The sequence below is a fragment of the Podarcis vaucheri genome (genome assembly GCF_965113315.1).
Source record: "Podarcis vaucheri genome assembly, chromosome: 10".
Taxonomy (NCBI): domain Eukaryota; kingdom Metazoa; phylum Chordata; class Lepidosauria; order Squamata; family Lacertidae; genus Podarcis; species Podarcis vaucheri.
Window position 1 is genome coordinate 55564317 of NC_138748.1, and position 20413 is coordinate 55584729.

At 45.0% G+C, this 20413-nt stretch overlaps 1 protein-coding gene across 2 annotated transcripts in view; it reads right to left on the reverse strand.

Annotated features, from left to right (window-relative positions):
• The window catches only part of WASHC1 (WASH complex subunit 1), a 68491-nt gene that overhangs the window by 22256 nt on the left and 25822 nt on the right, over positions 1–20413 (reverse strand). The window contains exons 1-2 of one of the 2 annotated variants that reach the window (XM_082240565.1): positions 17862–17888; positions 17429–17583 (exon numbers count right to left, since the gene is read on the reverse strand). In XM_082240565.1, the coding sequence (XP_082096691.1) occupies positions 17429–17583; positions 17862–17873 (167 nt within the window). In that variant the 5' untranslated portion in view covers positions 17874–17888. Of the gene's footprint in view, positions 1–17428; positions 17584–17861; positions 17889–20413 lie in introns of those variants that run through there. The other variant, XM_082240566.1, reaches the window with a different exon arrangement.

The following is a 20413-nucleotide window of genomic DNA, read 5'->3' on the forward strand; positions in this document are numbered from 1 at the left end:
AATCAAGATTTCTTCTTCCACCCCCATTAAGCTATTGGCGATTATCCTAATTAATGTTTATCACACTTTGATTACTCCTTGAGCCTGATTTGCAGGTGCTGAAATGCTAGCAGACAGTCCCACTTAGGGAGGTGCTAAACTGCCTTGTGGGGAATTGTAAAGATCAGAGCTGTCAGGCTGCACACAGGCAGACATAAAGACATCTCACCCATACACTTACCAGTACATGGAGAAAGGGTGTGTTTTTTTCTGCAGCAGATTCAACAGGGCATGTTTTCACCCTATCTATTTGCTTTGATTTCCAAACTTTACGTTTAAATAGAGTTGCTCCCCAGAGTTAAAAAGGTATCAGTTCGACTTCCGGGTTAGCGCCATCGGCGAATGGCGGAGTTCCTCCAACCAGAGGAACTGGCTCTGTGGAAACTGGGTCTTCCCGCCGCGGCGAAGGTGGGGACCCGCTAGAAATCCCAGGCGGAGGAAGCCTGGGAACTTGGGGTTCGGCAGGGCACCAGGAGCGCACCGGGAACCCCATTTTGGGGCTCCGGAGTGAAGTGGGGTGAGCGGCGCAGTGCTGCGAACTGATTGCTACTTTCATGGAGTGAAGCCACACAGCCATTACCGGAGAGCGCTGACTTTTTCCTGTGGACAATTGGATTTAAAACAAGTACCTGTGAGTAGAAACGGAAAATTGGATCAAGAAATATCTTAATTTGGCACCGAAGCGGGAAGGTTCAAAACAGGAAGTCCGCCTTCCACTTTTTGTACATAGACTGAAGCAAAAACCTTGTAAGCTAAAGCCTGGAAAGTCGTTTAAAAAGTTTAAATTTCCTTCATTTATAATTACTGAAACCCCCTTGGAAGCAGGAAAAAAGGGGGGGGGACTTTGCTTAACGCCTGCAGGAGAGGGAGTGAAGAAATATAAGTTTCCATCGTCTCTAACCTGGGAACGGGGTGTCAGAGACAGAAATTCTTGGAGAGGTTCATTGACTGTGAATGGAATACTTTGACAGATAGCTAAAGAAGAGAAATAAATTGATTCCAATGTTGCCTTCTGCATTCTAAAGAAACAAAATATCTGAAAAATGAAAGTAATTTTCCTTTGTTGGACTTGCCTTAAAAAAAATGGATACAAATAGAAATTGTCTCCTCTAGCGGGAGCTTGCTAAACTGTTGCTGCAGTCTACTTGAGGACTCTACAGCTGTCAGATTAAGATCGTGGGACCAGTCCCTTTTGACCTTGACTAAATATGAGCTGGGAGGAAGTTTTGGTGCTTGCTTTATGCAAGACAAGTGCCTTGCTGGAACAGATGCATGAGAAGATGGATTTGATGAATGAGAAAATGGATTTGATGACTGTTGTGGTTAATAACTGTGGACAAACAGGGAATATTGATACAGAAACTATTGAGGGACCAACTCAGGAACCTGTACTGATTGGGCAAGTGCAGAGGATAATGGAGGAGGTTGCGGTTGCACCTCAAATAATATAAATGGAGAGACCCGAGGCCCTATAGGAGCATAAGCCGCTGTCTTTGAAGATTGAAATTGGAGTCGGCCAGGGGGAGTCTGGAGCTGAGGAGGTTCTTAACTTTGGAGAGACCTCGAAAGATGTTTTTAAATATTTTTTGGACTACATTGATGACTGTGAGGAGTGGGACTCTGGGGAATGGGCTGGTTGGATGAAGGGAGATGAAGATAATTTTGGGTTGGAATCCCCCAGAGACCTACTCCCCAACGAGAAAGGAAAGAAACTAAGAAAGAGACCAACAAAAGACAAGGAAAAGTGCAAGTATAAACAAGAAGAAGAAGATCTGCAGAAGGGACATGGAAGAGACTTAAGGGCCTCGGACATTAGATTACCAGGTTGATGGACTAGATGGAATGGACAGTAAGGACTGACACGACCCGAGACCAGGAAGAAGAGACGTTGGATGAAGATTGGAAGAAAATTTATAAAGAATTTCCCCCCCCCCTAGGGAATTAGTCTAAAATTAATGAACATTAGGGGAAATGTTGGAATGAAACTATATGACTCTAGTAGAAAAGATATCAGGAGTTATGTATAATCGAGTATTATGCGTTAAGCTCTAAAGTATTTTTTGGTAAGATAAGGTTAAATAACTTAAGGTAATTTGAATAACAGAATATGGGGAAAGGATGGAAAGGATTTGTTGAGTTAATTAATAGGTTAAATTGTTAAGATAAATTAGTTAGTAAAAATTGAGAAAGATGGAAAGAATTTGCTGAAATAATCAATCAAACTAGAATACAAAAAGGGAAGTGTGAGGAGGTCAATGAAACAAGCAAATGGAAGTTAAAGATATGTAATATGGGATTTGTGTCTCCCCCCCTTCTTTTTTTATCTTTTTGCTGTATTGTTGCATTGGTTTTTATGTCTTGTTTTTTTTTCTTGTTTTTCCCCCTATGTATTGTAGTGTTGTTTGTAATTTTTTTCTTTCTTTTCTGTAATTTTGAAATTATTAATAATTTTTTTTAAAAAAAATAAAAAATAAAATAAAAAGGTATCAGTTCTCAGACCTCCAATTTTTAAAATATCTTCTTCATGTTGCTCCAGCAGGGAAGGGCTACAGAATCTTATTGTTGCTGGCATCCGTCTGTCTTGAGCAACAATGGAGTGCGCCTCCAGAGGTGAAATCAAACTGCTCCTTAGCAGCACCAAAGTGACCTCCCGGGGTGGAAGCCTGGGCGAGTGTGCCTGGAGGTCCAGGGCTGCCCATGCGACAAGACCCCCCTCTTGGCCTCACTGATGTGGTCCAAAGGAAAGTAGAGCAATACATTTGGCACCAGCTTGGCTGTAGCAGTTGCCAGAAGGAGATGTACAAGACGCCATCCAATTGTCTTAGGGACTCCACTCCAGATTTGTGCAGGGTTTACTCCATAGCCTTTTCTTCTCCCAAAGATATCCAGTAAGACAGCGGAGGTTTACAACCAGAGCTTTCCTTCTCCTAGATGGGCTACTTTCTCAGGTTGACGAACCCCATCTGCCCCTCACTTCCCTCTACAGCAAGTGCACGCCTCCTTGACCACTGGACGTACTACTGGATGGTCTATTCTGCTCAACCGGTCAAAGCCTATCTTTGCATGCAGGGGAAGTTCCTAATTCACCGAGGTTTAGCCGTCCAGTCAAAGCCATTCTTGGGGTGCGGCCACTGTCACATGCTGATAGCTTCTAGTAGCCACTGGTGAGAGCTGAGTGAAGGGTGGGGACCACAGGTGGTCAAAGTACCCCAGAAAGAGTACAAGGTGTCCCCCACCAGAGGTACTCCTCTTCCCCTAACACCCCATACACCCTCTCCGTCTTACGGTGCTCAGGTAATGTCAAACATCCTAGGCCAGGGGTGTCCAACTGGTCGATCGCGATCAACAGGTCAATCCCCAGATTACCGTGGTCGATCACAGGATCACTCGCATTGTTTATAACAATGCCTCCGCCCCCCTCGGTCTTTCCCTGCATTCCTTTCCCTGCGTTCCTTTCTTGTATGCTGTCGCACTGTGTTCGTTTGTTAGCGGATGCTGTTGGTGAGCACACTTTAATTCTGCACACTTACTGTTTTAAAAAAGGGCAAGGACTTTGAGAAGCCCCTCCCCAAAGTCAACAACTTTCTGCTCCTCCCCTAAAAAAAGTTCAACAACTCTGAACTCCAGATCACTGCCAGTTTTTCCCCCTGGGAGTTGGACGTCCCTGTCCTAGGCCACACTGAATGAGTCCACTATGCAGCTCCTTCCTCCAAAAGCACTGCCCTAGTTTCTGGGAGGGGGTAGGGAGAACGATGGACACGGTTTCCTCTGTGTAGTTCAGGGCTCTTTAATGACATCGCCTTAAGAGCACAGGATGGAGCTGAACAAGGGTTAATTGGAAGATTTTTGGTACTAACATACAGTATAAGGGCCCTATTCAGATCAGGATTGGGTTACCTGAGAGACCACCTGCGTTCTGCAGGAGAATTTCTCATTAAAGACCCCAAAATATCAGTAGCTCACTGCACAGTAACTGACATCAAGGCTTTCAGTGTGGCTAGAGAACCCACTGTGTGTACTTTCCAGAAACTATTAAATACATTTTGTTTTGACACATTTTTCCAGCTAGATTAAAAGGTGCTTATTTTGCCTTAGGTTTTCATTTTTGTTTCTAAGCCTATTTTTAATTGTGGTTTGTTTGTTTTTTGGTATTGTAGCTGTTTAAAGGGTACGTTTGTCAACTGCCTTGAGATGGATATAAAGGTAAAGGTAAAGGGACCCCTGACCATTAGGTCCAGTCGTGACCGACTCTGGGGTTGCAGTGCTCATCTCACTTTATTGGCCGAGGGAGCCGGCGTACAGCTTCTGGGTCATGTGGCCAGCATGACTAAGCCGCTTCTGGAGAACCAGAGCAGCGCACAGAAATGCCATTTACCTTCCCGCCGGAGCGGTACCTATTTATCTACTTGCACTTTGACGTGCTTTCAAACGGCTAGGTTGGCAGGAGCAGGGACAGAGCAACGGGAGCTCACCCCGTCGCGGGGATTTGAACCGCCGACTTTCTGATCAGCAAGCCCTAGGCTCTGTGGTTTAACCCACAGCGCCACCCGCGTCCCTTCTGAGATGGATATAAAAGACAATTAATAATATTAATAATAATACCCGAGAAAGCAGTAGAAAAATGGAAGCCTTTTTCGCAGCAACGCAACACCTTTGAGAGAACAAGTTTCTACAGAGCACTAGTTTAAATGGGTCTGGGAGAGAAAATCTACGGTGATTCTCAGTATGTTTACCAATTCTGCTCATAACCTTGACGGGGAACTTCTCTATTGATGCAGAAACAGTGATGGAACAAAACAAGATCTCATCTGACTGATTTGACGAATTAAACGTTGTAAAATTGACTTGGAAATATTGAACAGACAGTTACATAAGTACACAAAATCTATCATTCTGGAAAAAACAGTTTATATACATTTTGCAAGTTGCGGTTGCAGGCATCTATTGTTAACTCAGCTTTCCACTTGCATTATTATTTTAAAAAGCCCCATTGCATGCTCACCCATTTTTTGTTATCATAATGACACTTAAAAACAGGCAAGGGTTTAAGTTACTGGAGGTTTTTAGTATAAAAGCAAGTCAACTTGGCCATCTGTCATGGGTAAAAGCTGTCTTTAAACAAGGCTCCTCACACATTATGTTGTTTATATGTACACTGAAAAAGTAACAGATGATAAGCCTACATGCTGGCACACTTGTCAGGAAGCTGGGATAGCCAGCAGCTCCATTATTGCTGCATAATGTGTGCTACAGCCCCTTGCCCCTGGTTCTCAGAGAGAACCAGTCTTCTGCCTGGACTGGACCACTTCAAGGAGCAAAGTGGGGGCTCACGTGACTGAATGCTCCCCCATACAAGAGGGGGGGGGGAAACCCATTCAGACAGCCAGTGTGTCCAATAGAAGAAGACTTCTACCCTAACCTCCCCTCCTGCAACCAAATGGAATTTTCAGTCTGTATAGAACTATTTTTTTGTGTGGAGAACTATTTTATTTATTTATTTCTTACATACTGCCCTCTTGCAAAACATCAGAAAGGCGTACAGCAACACTTAAAAACTCTTAAAGTAATTCAGGCGGAGGCCATTTTGGGCACATCCAATTGATGCAATGGACCCAGAAGAAGGCAGAACGGGGGTGAAATTGAGGCGGGGCAAAAAACTGCTTATATGCGCCCTGTTGACACATGTGGGGGGCGGGAACAGAACTCTTGTGTGATATGGTTATTGGCTGTATAGAACAATCATTAAAATAACTGGATGCTGAAGAAGATGTTAAACAATTGCATAGGCCTGTTGACATTTAAAAAAAGTCTTCAAGAGACACCTGGAAGTCAAAAGTAGAGATGCCTGCCCAATCCCACAGCTTGGGATTGGTGACACCAAGGGATCACCCACACTTTCACTTGACCCGTATTTCAATTGTATTATGTAACAATTAATTCCCCCGGGTCCAAGAGCTTTTCTTACTGTTCCACGGCTGTGCCCTGTGAAAATTCAATTGCACCCGCTGAATTGGATCTTATCAGATGCACAGAAAAGAGTTGTTTTGCTTAACCGAGCTTTAATTCAGCGGGTAAGGTCAGATTTCAACAACCAACAGCGCCTGGAGACAATAAGTCAGGTCATGAATCCACAGAAGTGACCAGAGGAGGAATGACCACTGGGAGGAGTGTAGAAAGAAGAAACGCTATGGTACATTTGCATCAGCACGGATGCCTTCTTCTGCCTGCCCAGCTGCAACAAAACAAGTCTCTTCCATATTGGTCTCTACAGCCACAGCAGGCATTGTAACTCTCCAACATCTTGACTTGACCCCCAACGGCACACTCTTCTATTATCTTTTGAGACAGACAGATGCCAACGTGTGTTTCTTGTACAGATCTATAGTAGTGGGACCTTCATGTAAAATCTGTGAATCTTTATTGTGCTATTGGAAAACTGGAGACTGGAAGATGGTTGTCAAATCTGCGCTAAACAATACTCAAGCAAGTATATAAAAGGAAGCTGACTCCGGCGTCAACCTTCATTAAATGACACTGACATGAGTATTATTACAGCTGCATGTTCAGGATGAGACGCAAACCTATCCTTTTTTTAATAATAAAAAAGTAGCACTTCTGACATACACTTTGTAGACTGCACACTTCTAACTTCCTGCAGCTTTTCCTTCCTCTGTATTTTTCACTCTTCAATTTCAAATCAGTTCATAAGTTTGCCACTTCCATTTGCACAATCTCTAAGATCCAGTCTTCCTTCTGTGTCAACGCTGCTGTTCTTCCGGCTGTCTCTTGCTATCGTACATCTGCACTATTGCAATGTTCTCTTTGTTGATTTTACCCATTTCTCATCTCCCAACCTCTTGTTTGCATTCTTCGTTTTGCCGCTCGGCTTGGATTTTTCTGCCTGCTGTTCCATCCTCATCTTTGCCCTTCCTATAGGTCTTCCTGTCTAACTCCCTTATCCTTTTTGTAGTCAGTATAAGCTGCTCGTTTGTTCTTAAGATTTTAGTTTATCTGTCTACATGGTGTTTTACAAAGCAGCATAAGCACAAGGCAGATCCCTGATCTGAAGGGTCTTGCACACCGCTCTAGCATTTTAAAAAGTAAAATAATGCTGGTGGTGTTAGTTCATTTAAAGTTCTTTTTTAAAGAAAGGGAGGGGAAGCTCCAACGTGCCGCCAAAAATCCACAGGAATGATAGTACTAAATAAAATCCATTGATAGTCAACTTGGGTATCACTAGCACTGCATTTTGCTACATAACCACCCACCCTTTAAAGCAAGAAAACAAAATTTAAGTTTAAAAGGGGGTAAGATGGGGTTGTCGTATTTTAAAAAAGTGGAAATATGGACACAACAGTTGTTGAGTTTTGCCCAAAGTTGTTGAGCTTCTTCAACAAGAAAGAGTTCTTGAGCTATTTTTAATGAAATTCGACAAAATCTACACTTTCCACCCAGACACTGTTTACGAGGGCAAAATACCAGCTATGTCCAGGAAGTTGTGGACGTGTGGCAACCCTAGGGTAAGAATTGGAGATTAGGCATCTTGCCCCAAAGACCCAGGGCTTGGAGTCCCTAGGCCACCCCCTAACAAGGCCTCTGGCACCCACATTGGTTTTTAAAATGGCTACCTCCCTGAATAAAGTTGTGTTGTGTTCACACATACTGTATTGGCCTGAATATAAGCCTCACTTTTTTCCAAATTCTTACCATAAAAAGTTAAAGTGTAGCTTAAATTCGCGACCTTACAAAAACTGGCTTTTACGATATCGCTGCTGAAACAGACATACGGTAAAATGGAACAGGTGTGAGTGCCTGCAGAATTTTAAGGGAGCGGCTTATATTCAGGTATTGTCTTTTTCCCTCTCTCTCTCTCCCCCCCCCCCTTGAATTTTAAAGGTGCAGCTTATATTCAGATGCTGCTTATATTTGGGCCAATACGGTAGTAAATCTGTCCATGCAGTTACGGGTCCTGTGTAGTTCTCCTGACATCCTTGGTGCTCTCCGGTCACAGAGAAATTTATTCTCCCCAAACTACTGAGAGATTTGTCCTTTTTCATGAGTCTGTTAACAAAAGACTTTACGTGCCCCCCCCCCAGCCTCCAAGCCCTTTCTAATTTCAGACACGGCCCATTGACAGTACATTTAGTCAAAAAGGAAAGACTAGAGAGAGGGAGAGGGAGAGATAGCGTAATCTTCCATCCAAGTGTGAAGAGCAGACCTTTCGCACTTCTTCTCCCTTCCCTCCCCACTTGGTTGCTGGGAGTTTGCAGCAAGAGATATTTCAAGCTGCAGAGTGTTATATTTCCAGACAGCTCCCTCCTCACCAAACCTCTGACTGAAGTCATGCCTGTAAAGTGAAGTGACTTCTCTGAATCTGCTCCTTGGGGGCCCAATGAATGGAAGAAACGTACCCATAAGAAAAGAACATGAAATTGAACTCCAGTGGGAGGGCTTAGGGGTTGACTGTGATGGGAAAAGGCAGGCCTTCCCGCTTTTATTAAGATAAACAAGACTGGCAAAGGAAACCTGCATATAATGCCTTCTTGCAAATCACAAGAGACCCGAAAAAAGTGGGTGGGGAGGGGGCCGGTATATCATGCAACTGGAGATAAACTTCCTTGGTGAGAGTGTTGCTGAATTATTTAAAGGAGTGTGCAGATAGCATTGATGTTGAGATGGTTGTCAAATTTGTTCATACCTGCTAATATCTAAGGGGTTTTTTTATAATGGAAAAGAAGCACTGTCCAGCCCCACCCACCACAAAAAACCCACTACCCTCCCTTTCACCTGAGCAAACCAGATACATCCTTCACACAAAGTTCCCAAATAAAGGTTATGTCAGGCACCAACCAATTTAATCAGTCTCCTTTGCTGAGCTATCACTATCAGTGGCTACTTCTTTGCATTTGTCGTCAAATTTCATAGAATTGGAGAGTTGGAAGGGAACCTAGGGATCATCTAGTCTTGGGGTCAGCAAGGCTCACTGGGCATGGGCCGGATCACTCCTGCAGAGATCCTCCGTGGACCGGGCTGGCGCAGCATGATGCCAGAAATCACATCTGCGTATGTCCACGGTGCCAGAAATCGCTTCTGCACATGCCCAGATGCTGAAAATCAGCCTGCGCAGATGCAATTTCTGGCATCAGGGCATGTGCAGAAGCGCTTTCCGGCGTCTGGGCATGCGCAGGAGCGATTTCCGGAGCTGCAGAAAAGAGTCCCCGCGCCGTGCTGGTTTAGCATGGGGAATTGCCGAATAGGCAGCTCACTTTGGGGGCAGCTCATGGGCCGGTTAAACAGCCTCCGTGGGCCGCCTCTGGCCCATGGGCCTTAGGTTGCTGACCCCTGAATTCTAGTCCAACCCCCTCCAATGCAGGAATATGCAGCTGTCCCATACAGGGATCGAACCTGCAACCTTGGCATTATCAGCACCATGCTCTAACCAATTGAGCTATCCAGGAATGGACCTCTAAAAACTGAAGGTATGCTGGGACTGAAACAAGCTTCTCTATCCTTTCACATGTAACAGTCCAATTTTTTGGGCAAAAATTGGCTTCAGGAGAAGAACTAAGGAAAATGGGGTCCCCTCCCCACTTTTTTCCTGAGCCTTCACATCTCTACGACTCTTTCCTCCTGGGAAGCGAGTGGTTCCTCTAGGGCCTCCTCAATTTCTTAGGAGAGGCATGTTCAGCCCTTGAGTGGGTAGCTGAATGAGCCAAACACATCCGGACCAAGCTGCCATGACAGAGGACCCCACCCTAGAGCAACCTGTCTAGACAAGCATGACCCACATTTAAGGAAGTTGGCCACAGCCAAAGCTGATTAAGGACACAACTTCCATAGGGACTCTCTCTTGGATGTGCTATGTATGAGCACAGGAAGCTGCCTTGTGCAGAGTCAAAGCACTGGTCCAACTAGCTCACCTTTCCAGCATTTCGGACAGGTGTATTTCCCAGCTTTACCTGGATCTGAAGCTGAGACTTCCTGCACACATGCTAAGCAGACTCTCTACCATTCCGCTCTGGCCCTTCCCTGCCATTTAAGTGCTAACTATACTAGCAAGCTGAAGACCGTTCCCCTGAAGCCTGACCTTCGTATAATATATGGGGAAAGGAAGAACTGCAGCCAGATTTGCTAAATACACCAGGCATTTAGAGTCGAAGCATGTAGGGGCTAACTATATCAACCTTCTGCACTTGGCATTTCCCAGAACACAATTTGCTGGCTTAAGAGACGTTATGCTATTGAACTGCTTAGAGGGTATACATACATTAGGGGCCAGCAAGCATACACATGCAGTGAGTAACACGCCTTCCTGGGGAGTTGAGAGCCACCATGCAGAGATGCTAGAACAAGTTGTCCTTAAGCGATACAAAGCTCTGTTCTCCCAGGGCACTGGTCCCTAATTGGTGGGTGTATGGCTCTCATTCAACGACATTTGACTCTTGTTCTGAAATCTATGCTGCATTTTAAGAAATATACTGGTGCCAGTTGCAATTCCATCCAAGATCCCTGGGGTTGGCCCTCTGTGGATGTTGCTTATGAGGTCCTGCTAACTGCAGTATAGGAAGGACAGGGAAGGTGTCAAAATGCCCTGTAAGTCCCACAAGCAGCTATGCCGGTAAGGCTTATAAAATGGTGCTGCTGAGTGTTGCCAGCCATTACGGAATGGTATGCCTACCATGCCAGCACTGCCCTGGTGGCATCCAAAGTTGATCTGATAATCGGCTTGAGCCAAAGGTCTCAGGCTACAGAGCAGAGGCCACTTGTTTTTCAAGTGCCACTAAAAACCTCCTTCAGTTTCTTTCGGAAGCAAAGAGTCCTGCCTGCAAAATCCCAGACTCTTCAAAACGCACGTGGCATCGATCAAGCATCACTCGGCACGACATGTGTACACAGCATTATGGTGAGCAAGGGTGGCAAGTACAACTCTCCCCAGTACGTTTTTAGCAGGTATTGCTTGGCAGCAGGGACAGTGTTCCATTTTGGAAGGGTAGCCACGCCGGTCTGTTATGAGGACAGTGAAAAGCCTCCTGGCACCTTAAAGACTAACAAATGCATTGTGCCGTGAACTTCTTTTGTGGCATGATAAAACTTAATTCATCCATTTTTATGTGCTTTTTAAAAAAGAGCTCGGACTCTGGCCTGCCACCTAACTACATTGAGCAACTCATGTACTCAGCATGTCTTTGGGAACATTTGTTTAACTGAAGTGCTGGAACCCAGGATACGAGGGGACAGAGTCCTGTGCAATTTATAAGGACTGGCTAGGATTGGTCTCCCAAGCTGCTGTGGAAACTCTCTTGAGGGAGGTGAGCAATTAGGTCATTGTGTGGGCAGGGGTATAGGAAAGGGAGGCGGGGGGCGGTCCGCCCCAGGTGCCATCATGGAGGGGGGTGACAAATTATCAAGGAACAATTACTGCCCTACTAGGGCGGTTCATAAAAAACTTTTTTTTATATAATGCCTGCTCCAAAGGTCTTATTTTACTGCACTAGGGATTATATAGCTACATATGAAATTTCATGCATATCAGTTAATATCTCGACCCTCCTCCACGAAAACAGCTGTTTACTTAACCGTTTTCCTATGTCGTGAAGGCTGAAATTTCAACAAAGCACGTGCCTTTGCTAGACTCTTTAAGGGCACCTGCTAAAAGCATTTTTCTTTAGGCAAGCATACCTAGATGCTTAGGAAGCTGAAGTAATTTTAATCTTTAATATTTTAGCTTTTGTATCTTTTAAAGTAGGATTGTTAATTTTTCTTGATTTTACTGCTATGGGGATTTTTTGTTTTTTGTTTTGGTAAACCACTTTGCAGGTTTCTTAAAATAAATTTTATTAAATAAATAAACAATAAATATAAATAAAATAACACAATCCATCCTGTAGATTTAAGTATCTGTCCATAGTCGCCTCCTTGTTATCAGAGGCTCAGAATCCACATTCCTTTGTAAGAAAATATGAAATAATGTAAAACCATCTTTGCAGGCAAAAAAATTATTTAAAAAATCAAATCAATGGGGGGGGGTGACAAGAAATTTTCCACACTGGGTACCACCTGACCTTCCTACGCCTCTGTGTGCAGGATCTCTGGCCTGCCTGGATAATGATGGCCAACCAGCAGACATCCAAACTACTTCCAATTATGGTTTTCAATGCTTCACTTCAAAATGCTGGAAAGTTGTCCAACTCTTGATGCAGATGTCCTAGACAGCAACCATTCTGTCTCTAGCTTCCCACTTTCCCCCTTTTTAATGTGCAACTGGAGCACACGGTAGTCGTTTTGCAATAGAGTGGTGACTTACGGATCACCAAGAAGGGCAGGACAGGGCACAAATAAACATAAAATTTTCATATGCTAATGTATATAGCAGGGAAGACTGTGAAGCATGTGACCTGTTTGCCTGCTCAGTCTGAAATCCAAGTGCTAGCCATTGATGGGCTGTTTCAGGAACCCTTCCACCCTCCCTTTCTTAGAACTGCTTTATCTTAAAACTGCACTGGAGTTAGACAGCCCTTCAAATAGAGGATTTTCCTCTGTACAGCAGGAAACATGGCCTCCCTGTTTTGCAAGCTCAGGGGCATCTGGGTTGTATCTAGTTGCTGGATACCTGCCCTGGCCTATGCAAAGAGTTTTTGAACTGGTTATCATGGAACACACGAGAAGGATTGTGCATGTTCTGGGCTTTTAAATGGCAGCCCCAACATCTTGCAGATCTGCGCCATTTATTCTGCTGGTTATGGATTAGGAAGCTTATGGTACAGCGACAGGTGTGTGATGGTCAAGGGGAGAGACAATAAGTTACATAAGGCTACTGCAGCACACCCTCTGATCACTGGAATGCTATTCAACTCCTCTGGCCTTCAAGATTTCAACACACTTTTCCAATAAAATCTTTACACATGGCATCTAGAAACTTTTCAAAACATACGCTGAAAGCCTTGGGAGTCAAGTTTCTGCAGTTTTGGGCGTTTAAAAAGGTAAAGGTAAAGGTACCCCTGCCCGTACGGGCCAGTCGTGTCCGACTCTAGGGTTGCGCGCCCATCTCGCTCAAGAGGCCGTGAGCCGGCGCCGTCCGAAGACACTTCCGGGTCACGTGGCCAGCGTGACGAAGCTGCAGCTGGTGAGCCAGCACCAGCGCAGCACATGGAAGCGCCGTTTACCTTCCCACTATAAAGCGGTACCTATTTATCTACTTGCACTTAGGGGTGCTTTCGAACTGCTAGGTGGGCTTAAGATTCTTTTACAGAAAAGGAGGTCAATATGTTCCTGCTGCCTCCCAGGTCTTTGTTGCAAAAATACTTCCACAATTGACGTATGGCACCCAGATATTTAATTGTCAAAAACTCAAGTCCCTGGAATCTGTACAAACTAAATTTTATCGTTCCCTACTAGGGTTACCTACCTGTGTCTCTAACACTGCCGTTAGGCTGGAGGTTGGCCAACTCCCTATTAATGCCAGGATATGGATCCTGAAGATTCACTTCTGGCTAAAACTCATATTTTTCCCAGTGGGAGTGGCTCCATTGACTCTACTAGACCCGTTCCAGTCTAAATGGAGGTTGTCGCTTTATGAAAAATTGAGGGGCCTGGGGCTTTCCTCACAAGAACTCATAGCCTCAGGCTTTGAAAAGGCTAAAATGATGGTGAGCCAGCGAATAGGAGATGTAGAGCTTCAGGACCATATGAGCAAGATAGATAAATATCCAACTATCCAAGATTATGGAAAAGGGTTTAATCTAACCCCATATTTGATGGACCTACAAATCGCAAAATATAGGCGGGCGTTTACCCTTACTAGATTTGATGTATTGCCATCTGCCTTACTAAAGGGCAGATACGAGGGCACACCCTATGCTGAACGAGTTTGCCCATGTGGCCTGAAGGAGGTGGAAACGGCTTCACATGTGCTGTTACACTGCGACCTTTACGGGGATATCAGGTTACTGTTTATCTCCCCTATCGTTCAGAAATTTCCAGGTCGATCTGAATCTCAGCGGCTGAAAATCCTACTAGGAGACAAAAACCCAGAAGTAACATTGAAAGTGGCCAAGTTTTCTGCGGCCGCGATCAAGCGGAGGGCATTAGCTGTAAAAAAGTAAAAGATCTGACCCCTGGATAAGCCCCCCCCCTTTTTTAAGCCCATACATATACTGTAGTGCATATATGAGTATGTATATGTGTGTGTGTGTGTGTATATGTGTATTGTTTTTATGTATAATTTTACAACTTTTAACTGACACCATCATTCCCTTGTAAATTATTGCTGCCTTTTTTGTTTTTTTTTGTTGTTTTTTTCCCCTTTCTTCTGGTCTATGACCGTAATAAATTCATTCATTCATTCATTCATTCATTCATGCTAGGTGGGCAGGAGCTGGGACCGAACGGTGGGAGCTCACCCCGCCACGGGGATTCGAACCGCCGACCATGCGATCAGCAGGTCCTAGGCACTGAAGTTTTACCCACAGCGCCACCCGCGTTCCCTTTTGGCGTTTAGGTGGAAGTAAAACACCAGCAGATGCAGAGTCCTGCCTTACAGACAAACACACCTTTAGGATGAGGGGAAAATCTTAGTGCACATTCACCCCAAAGAAGTCCTGGAATGGTGTGATATAAGGCCCAGAGAGAGTCCTTCCGACCAGTTCACTGCAGATGCTGCACCAGAGGCACTCCAATCCATACCCTCAGCACAACTCCCTCTTTGAAGGCTCAAAGCTTAACACTTCACCCTGATAAGCCAGAGCTCTCCCCCACCCCCAAATGTGAGATCCATACACCTTATCTCAAGATAACAGAAAGAAAAGGTCATTCTCTGCTAAGTGGTGAGATTCTCACCTTGAAAGCTTTCCCTCTGATTGGCACAGAACACCCAAGGTTATGGAACTTTTAATCAGACGCCTGCATAATTACCGAATCATTATTAATTATATCAGAGGGCTCCAAGGAAAGGCAAAGCAAACAAAAGGCCTGATGGAGTCTCTCCTGTTGTAGGAAAGAATTAGTAATTACAAGCCAGAAGTGCACTCAAGAGTAAGGGAGCAGTGCCACGGCTGGCGTTCCGAGATTTGAGTGTGACAGGCATGCTAAGAGAGGGAGCCCTTTCTCCCGGGGAAGGATGGGAGGGGCACTGCGGTATACAGAAATAACTCATACGTTCCCGTGGCTAGAAGGCAAGGGTGGTTAATCTGTACCCCTCCCAGATGTTGCCAGACAACAGATCCCATCACCCCTGACTGGGCTGGCTGAGAATGATGGGAGTTGTAGTTCAGCAACATCTGGAGGGTTGCAGGTTAGTCACCCCAGTGTAAAATGTAAGACCACTTCAAGAAAAAGGGCCACCTGTGAACTGGAGTCCTGCCTCTATCTTTTGCCATAATTTTTTAGACATCCCCTCCTGACATTCTGCCTTCTGCTTCTGTACAAGGGGAAGCATCTGGGGCAGAATGCCCCCGAATAGCAGTTTCTGAGGATCATGAGAAAGCTGCTAATCTCATGTCTTGCTTGTGAGCTTCTCATAAGCACCTGGTTGGCCACTATGACAGCAGAATGCTGGACTTGACAGGCCTGTGGCAAGCAGGACCTGACTGCAACAGCACAAGCTCCACTTGCAATTCCTGGCCACTGGGAATGTTTGCATTTTTAACATTGACTTGTTTTGTGGTGGGTGGGTGAAATGAGTGGCTTTGCTATACACTTCTCAGCAGTTACCTTAACTAGCCTCTTCAGTGCACATTACAGTGGTACCTCGGGTTAAGTACTTAATTCGTTCCGGAGGTCCGTACTTAACCTGAAACTGTTCTTAACCTGAAGCACCACTTTAGCTAATGGGGCCTTCTACTGCTGCTGCGCCGCTGGAGCACAATTTCTGTTCTCATTCTGAAGCAAGGTTCTTCACCCGAGGTACTATTTCTGGGTTAGCGGAGTCTGTAACCTGAAGCGTATGTAACCTGAAGCGTATGTAACACAAGGTACCACTGTACTGTTTTAAAACCACACAGATCCAAGGCTACATTTGTGATGTGCATGTAGACAAGGGTACAGAAATAAGATCTTGCAGTCGCTGTAGCTGTTGATGCAACAGCACTTAATTTGTCACAGCCTAACAGTGCTCAGAATTAAAACTGTAAGAACAAAGAACGCCTGAAGTCTAAATCGCACCCGCTTTCTTGAAAGCTGAATTATATTTGGAAAGTGGCACCCTCACCCCCAACACCCATTTGCGGTATTCCAAATTCTGACAGCCCCACTGCAACTGGAAGGTTGATTTGTTTAATTTAGACCATTTATATATCCCACGTCTCCATATGCTCGAGGCAGCCCACGAATAGATACACAACACTCCATTTAAGAACAGCAGCAACTTAATAGACTAAAAAAACCTAAGCAACGTCAGAGTAACACTTGTGTCTCAGTGACAGTTCAAATCATAATGCAATAACTGCCCAATATAGTAATTCAGTCTCATTTTACAAGGTAGGCAGACTCTGCCATGTTTCCTAAAAGCTGCTGGGGGAGACACAGATGGAGATTGCTCCATAAACATGAGGCTACTGCTGTAAGGCCCTGCTACTTGCTATGTCATGGGTGGGGAACCTCAGGCCTGGAGTTCCGAATGTGGCCCCAGGTCTTTCTGCATGGTCTTTGGGACTCTGTCCAGGCAACACACATCCTTGCTATACCTCTTAACTGGCCCTGCTCTGAACCCTCCTCTACTGATTTCATGTAACTGGAATGTGTCCTTGACCTGTGATAAGGCCTCTGGTTTGTCAGCATGGAGTGGAGAATGTCTGGCCAACCTTGTTGGCCCCAGAAGGCTGAGCATGGGGGACTGTGGCCAGGATGCCCATGCCTGCTATAGATATTCAACAGCACACAAAGAAGTAATGCAGAACAGGGCCCATTTAGACTATCTTAACAGGTGGCACCAAGCAAAATATCGAACACATTTTTGGTTACCGTCAACATTCCTGTGGAAGAGATTCTGGACTAGATTTCTGCATAGCCGGGGGCCTACAGGAGACTTTCCTAACATATTATTGTTGCTGGGAGAGCTACCAGAATTTTGATCATCTGTTTTTTTTGGGGGGGCAGGGGGAGACTTTTCAATTCTTAATTTGTTAGGCATTAATCAACCTCCTCTGTTGTGTGGGGGACGAGGCAGGAGCAAGGGCTGCCTGGACTCACAGAGCTGCTGCTTTCATAACACGGATCCATCACACAGAGATGTGAGGGCAGGCAGCAATCTGGGCCTATTCAGATCTGAGCTTTCTTCACTTCTTGGACTGCCAGACACCCAGAGGCTAAAAAAACCCAAGTGGGTGATTAAGCACCCCCCCACACACACAATGTACTTCTCCGTTTCCCACCGCACAATATGGCTGAACCATACCTGTTGAAGATATCGCTTGAGACTTTCTGCAGGTACTGAAGTGCATCTGCTATCTGGTGAATAGTTTCTTCCCTGTGGAGGTCAGGCTGGATGAGGGGAACAGAGTACGTCTGTCCCTCAAGGAAATACTTCCGGGTCACAGTAGCCATTTTTGCCTGAGAAGACAACCAACAGCTTGTTAAAAGTTTATTCATGCCCATGTCAGCATCCTGATTCCTGGGAGTAGAGTTCTGTTCTAGCCGCCCCACACCTAGTGCCCCCCAGATGCTATGGACAACAACTTCCATCAGCCCCAGCCAGCATGGCCAATAGCCATGGACGATGGAGTTCTAGTCCAACAACCAGTTCCAAAAGGTTGCCTTGCCAACCCCCGAGTTTTCTAGTGCCATGCAACGCTCTACGGCAGAAAGCTTTTGATAGCGTTGATTGTTGCCTCCAAGTCCATCCCTCTGGACTTCTAGAGGGTCTGGGATCATAAGCCCATGGCAATTATTTCAAAGATGCAAGAGCAGATCAAATTCACAGACACAACTGCATTAGTGAGTTAGTTGGTTTTGCTCAACCTCACACCCTATGCACCAACTAGTGCCTCTAACCATTATTTGTACACAATATTAGTAATTGCGAAAATCCAAGTGCTGCTACATGAAATTAGAGCTCCCCGATTTACTCCTCTGCAGGGCCTGTACCAGGATTTGGGGACTGTCAGGCTACAGAGGATTTGGGATGGGGAACGCAACCCTTCATTTTCCACTGGGTGCTTGAGAAGATCAAAGTGAACCTCAGGGGCCCAGGCATTTGGTCAACCCAGCAAACCTCTAGCACCAGCTTCACTCCTCTAGAAGCACATGCCCAGAAGTCCAAGTGGGATTCATTTATTACTAGGAGATGAAGGCAGACTGGTAAGACAAAAGCGAAAGGAAAAAGCTTAGGCCAACAGAGCCCATCCGACAAACTGGAATTTACTCCACCACCTTCTGAGATTGTTCCCCCCATGAAGAAGTGATAAAGAGAGCATCAGACAGTGGGTCATAGGATTTGGCAGCTCCATCATCAAAATAAGTCAGGAGTGTTGAGCAGTATCAATTCAAAACGACAGACTGGCAGGAGAAGCCAGAAACACCCTTGAAGTTGCGATTTTTTTTTTTAAAAAAATGAAAAGTTGTCAAAGAGGCTTTTATCTCCCCTTGTGATAGACAGAAGTGGGCCAAGCAGTGGCCCATTTTGAGAGGGCTACACCTCACTTCCAGATGAGAAGTAGTAGGACAGCAGGGATGTCAAGTAGAAGAATTGGAACGCTTTTTTGGAACACATCTAACCACAGTGAGCTTCCTCAGGTTGAAAAACAACAGCAACTTGTGCTGAGGTTCTGGAAGTAGCAAACACAAGTGGGAGATATAGGAGTGTATTTAACCTTTTGTTTGAATGGACTCACAGAGAGCAGAATCAGCCATTTTGATCCCACTTGAGACAATTTTTTAGCACAGTGTCCAAGAGGGCTTATGTGCATACAAACTGTCCATGTAAAGGTTGCGTCTGCTTGGCTAGCTATTCAAGGATCCGAGAAAGTGCAGGCACAGCCTACATGGTATAACGAGTCCCTTGTAGAGAGATCTGAACCTTTTGAGGACAAGAACTGGCTGGACCCTGTCTGATAGTTTCTGTGATCTGTTGGCGCACCACAATCAAACCATTACAAACGAAGTCGCCACCTTTAGGCAACAAATTTACTGCAATTTTCTAAAGATGTCCTCTATGGACTGCAAAGAGGATCATCCACAATAGTATTTTGCTGGTGGTGTTAATCTCAATTTCTACTGATAATTTTGAGTGTTGCATATTAGTACTATGAATTGTCCCTGCTTCCCTAGTGTTTGTCCTAGGAGGAGTTTAGATCTGCTACCAATTTGTGATTGTGGGTACCTGTACCATTTGCATGTTTTGTAATGTTCACTGTGCCACAGATAAATAAAAGTGCTCTGGACGAAGAGGAGGGAGGGGATAGTTGTCACAAGCCCTTCACGGTAGCAGACTTCAGATCTGAAAGTTTTGTGGACACAGAAAACATCCAGCAATTCTGCCCAAGCTTTCTTAAGCACACCCACAAATGCTGTTCCTTAGTGCTCTATTAGCAGTTTGATATTTGCATGTAGTTTTTGGAAAATGCAAATCCTTCTGAAGCTACACTGCCATTCTGTCAAATCCTATCTGCGTTGCCCAGCAGATTATTGGTCCTCTTGTCTGTATTTGCATCCAATGGGGGAAAGCATTATGTATTCTGTCCTGAAGGAGCACAAATCAGATAGATAAATCTTTGGAGAGTGGAGGATAAACTCTTGATTCAGCAGAGCTATTTGAGGGTGGAGATGTGTTGATCTCCAAGTCAAGCAACCTTCAATTTGCATTTATTTAGAATAAGCAAGGAGGTGGCAGATACCTAGGTAAGACAAAATGAAGAAGGGGTTTTTTTTGGGGGGGGGAGAGCTGAAGTCTATTTATACCCTGCTTTAATTAAACTGTGTTCCATGGTGTTATTAAGCAGCAATCAAAGATGCAGATGGTACTGATTTGATTGGCATGAGTTTCACTGCACTGAATAATAAGAAACTTGCCCCTATAAATAGGTCTAATCATCATCTGATGGGTGGAAGGAAGAGCTTGGGGGAAAAGCATAAGTATAGGTGTAATTAGGCCCTCCAGCAGATTGCACTTCACAGGCTGTTTGGCTGTTCTCATTACCTGGCACTTCTCTAAATACAGCTTCTGTGCTGATGAGCCGAGCCTGGATAAAGATCTTAAGAACCAACATCAACTTAATTCAAACAGCTCTGGGCCACATTCACTGTCAAAATGCACTGTTCTGCAGCAAGGGAGGCCAGGTGGAGCTAGCCTCCCAAGATCTAAAGTGGGCAAGTCCCCCAACAGGGAATTGTTATCTCCAGCTGTGCCCTCCTTCCCAAGTCTCAGGATGAGCTAATTAAAGTG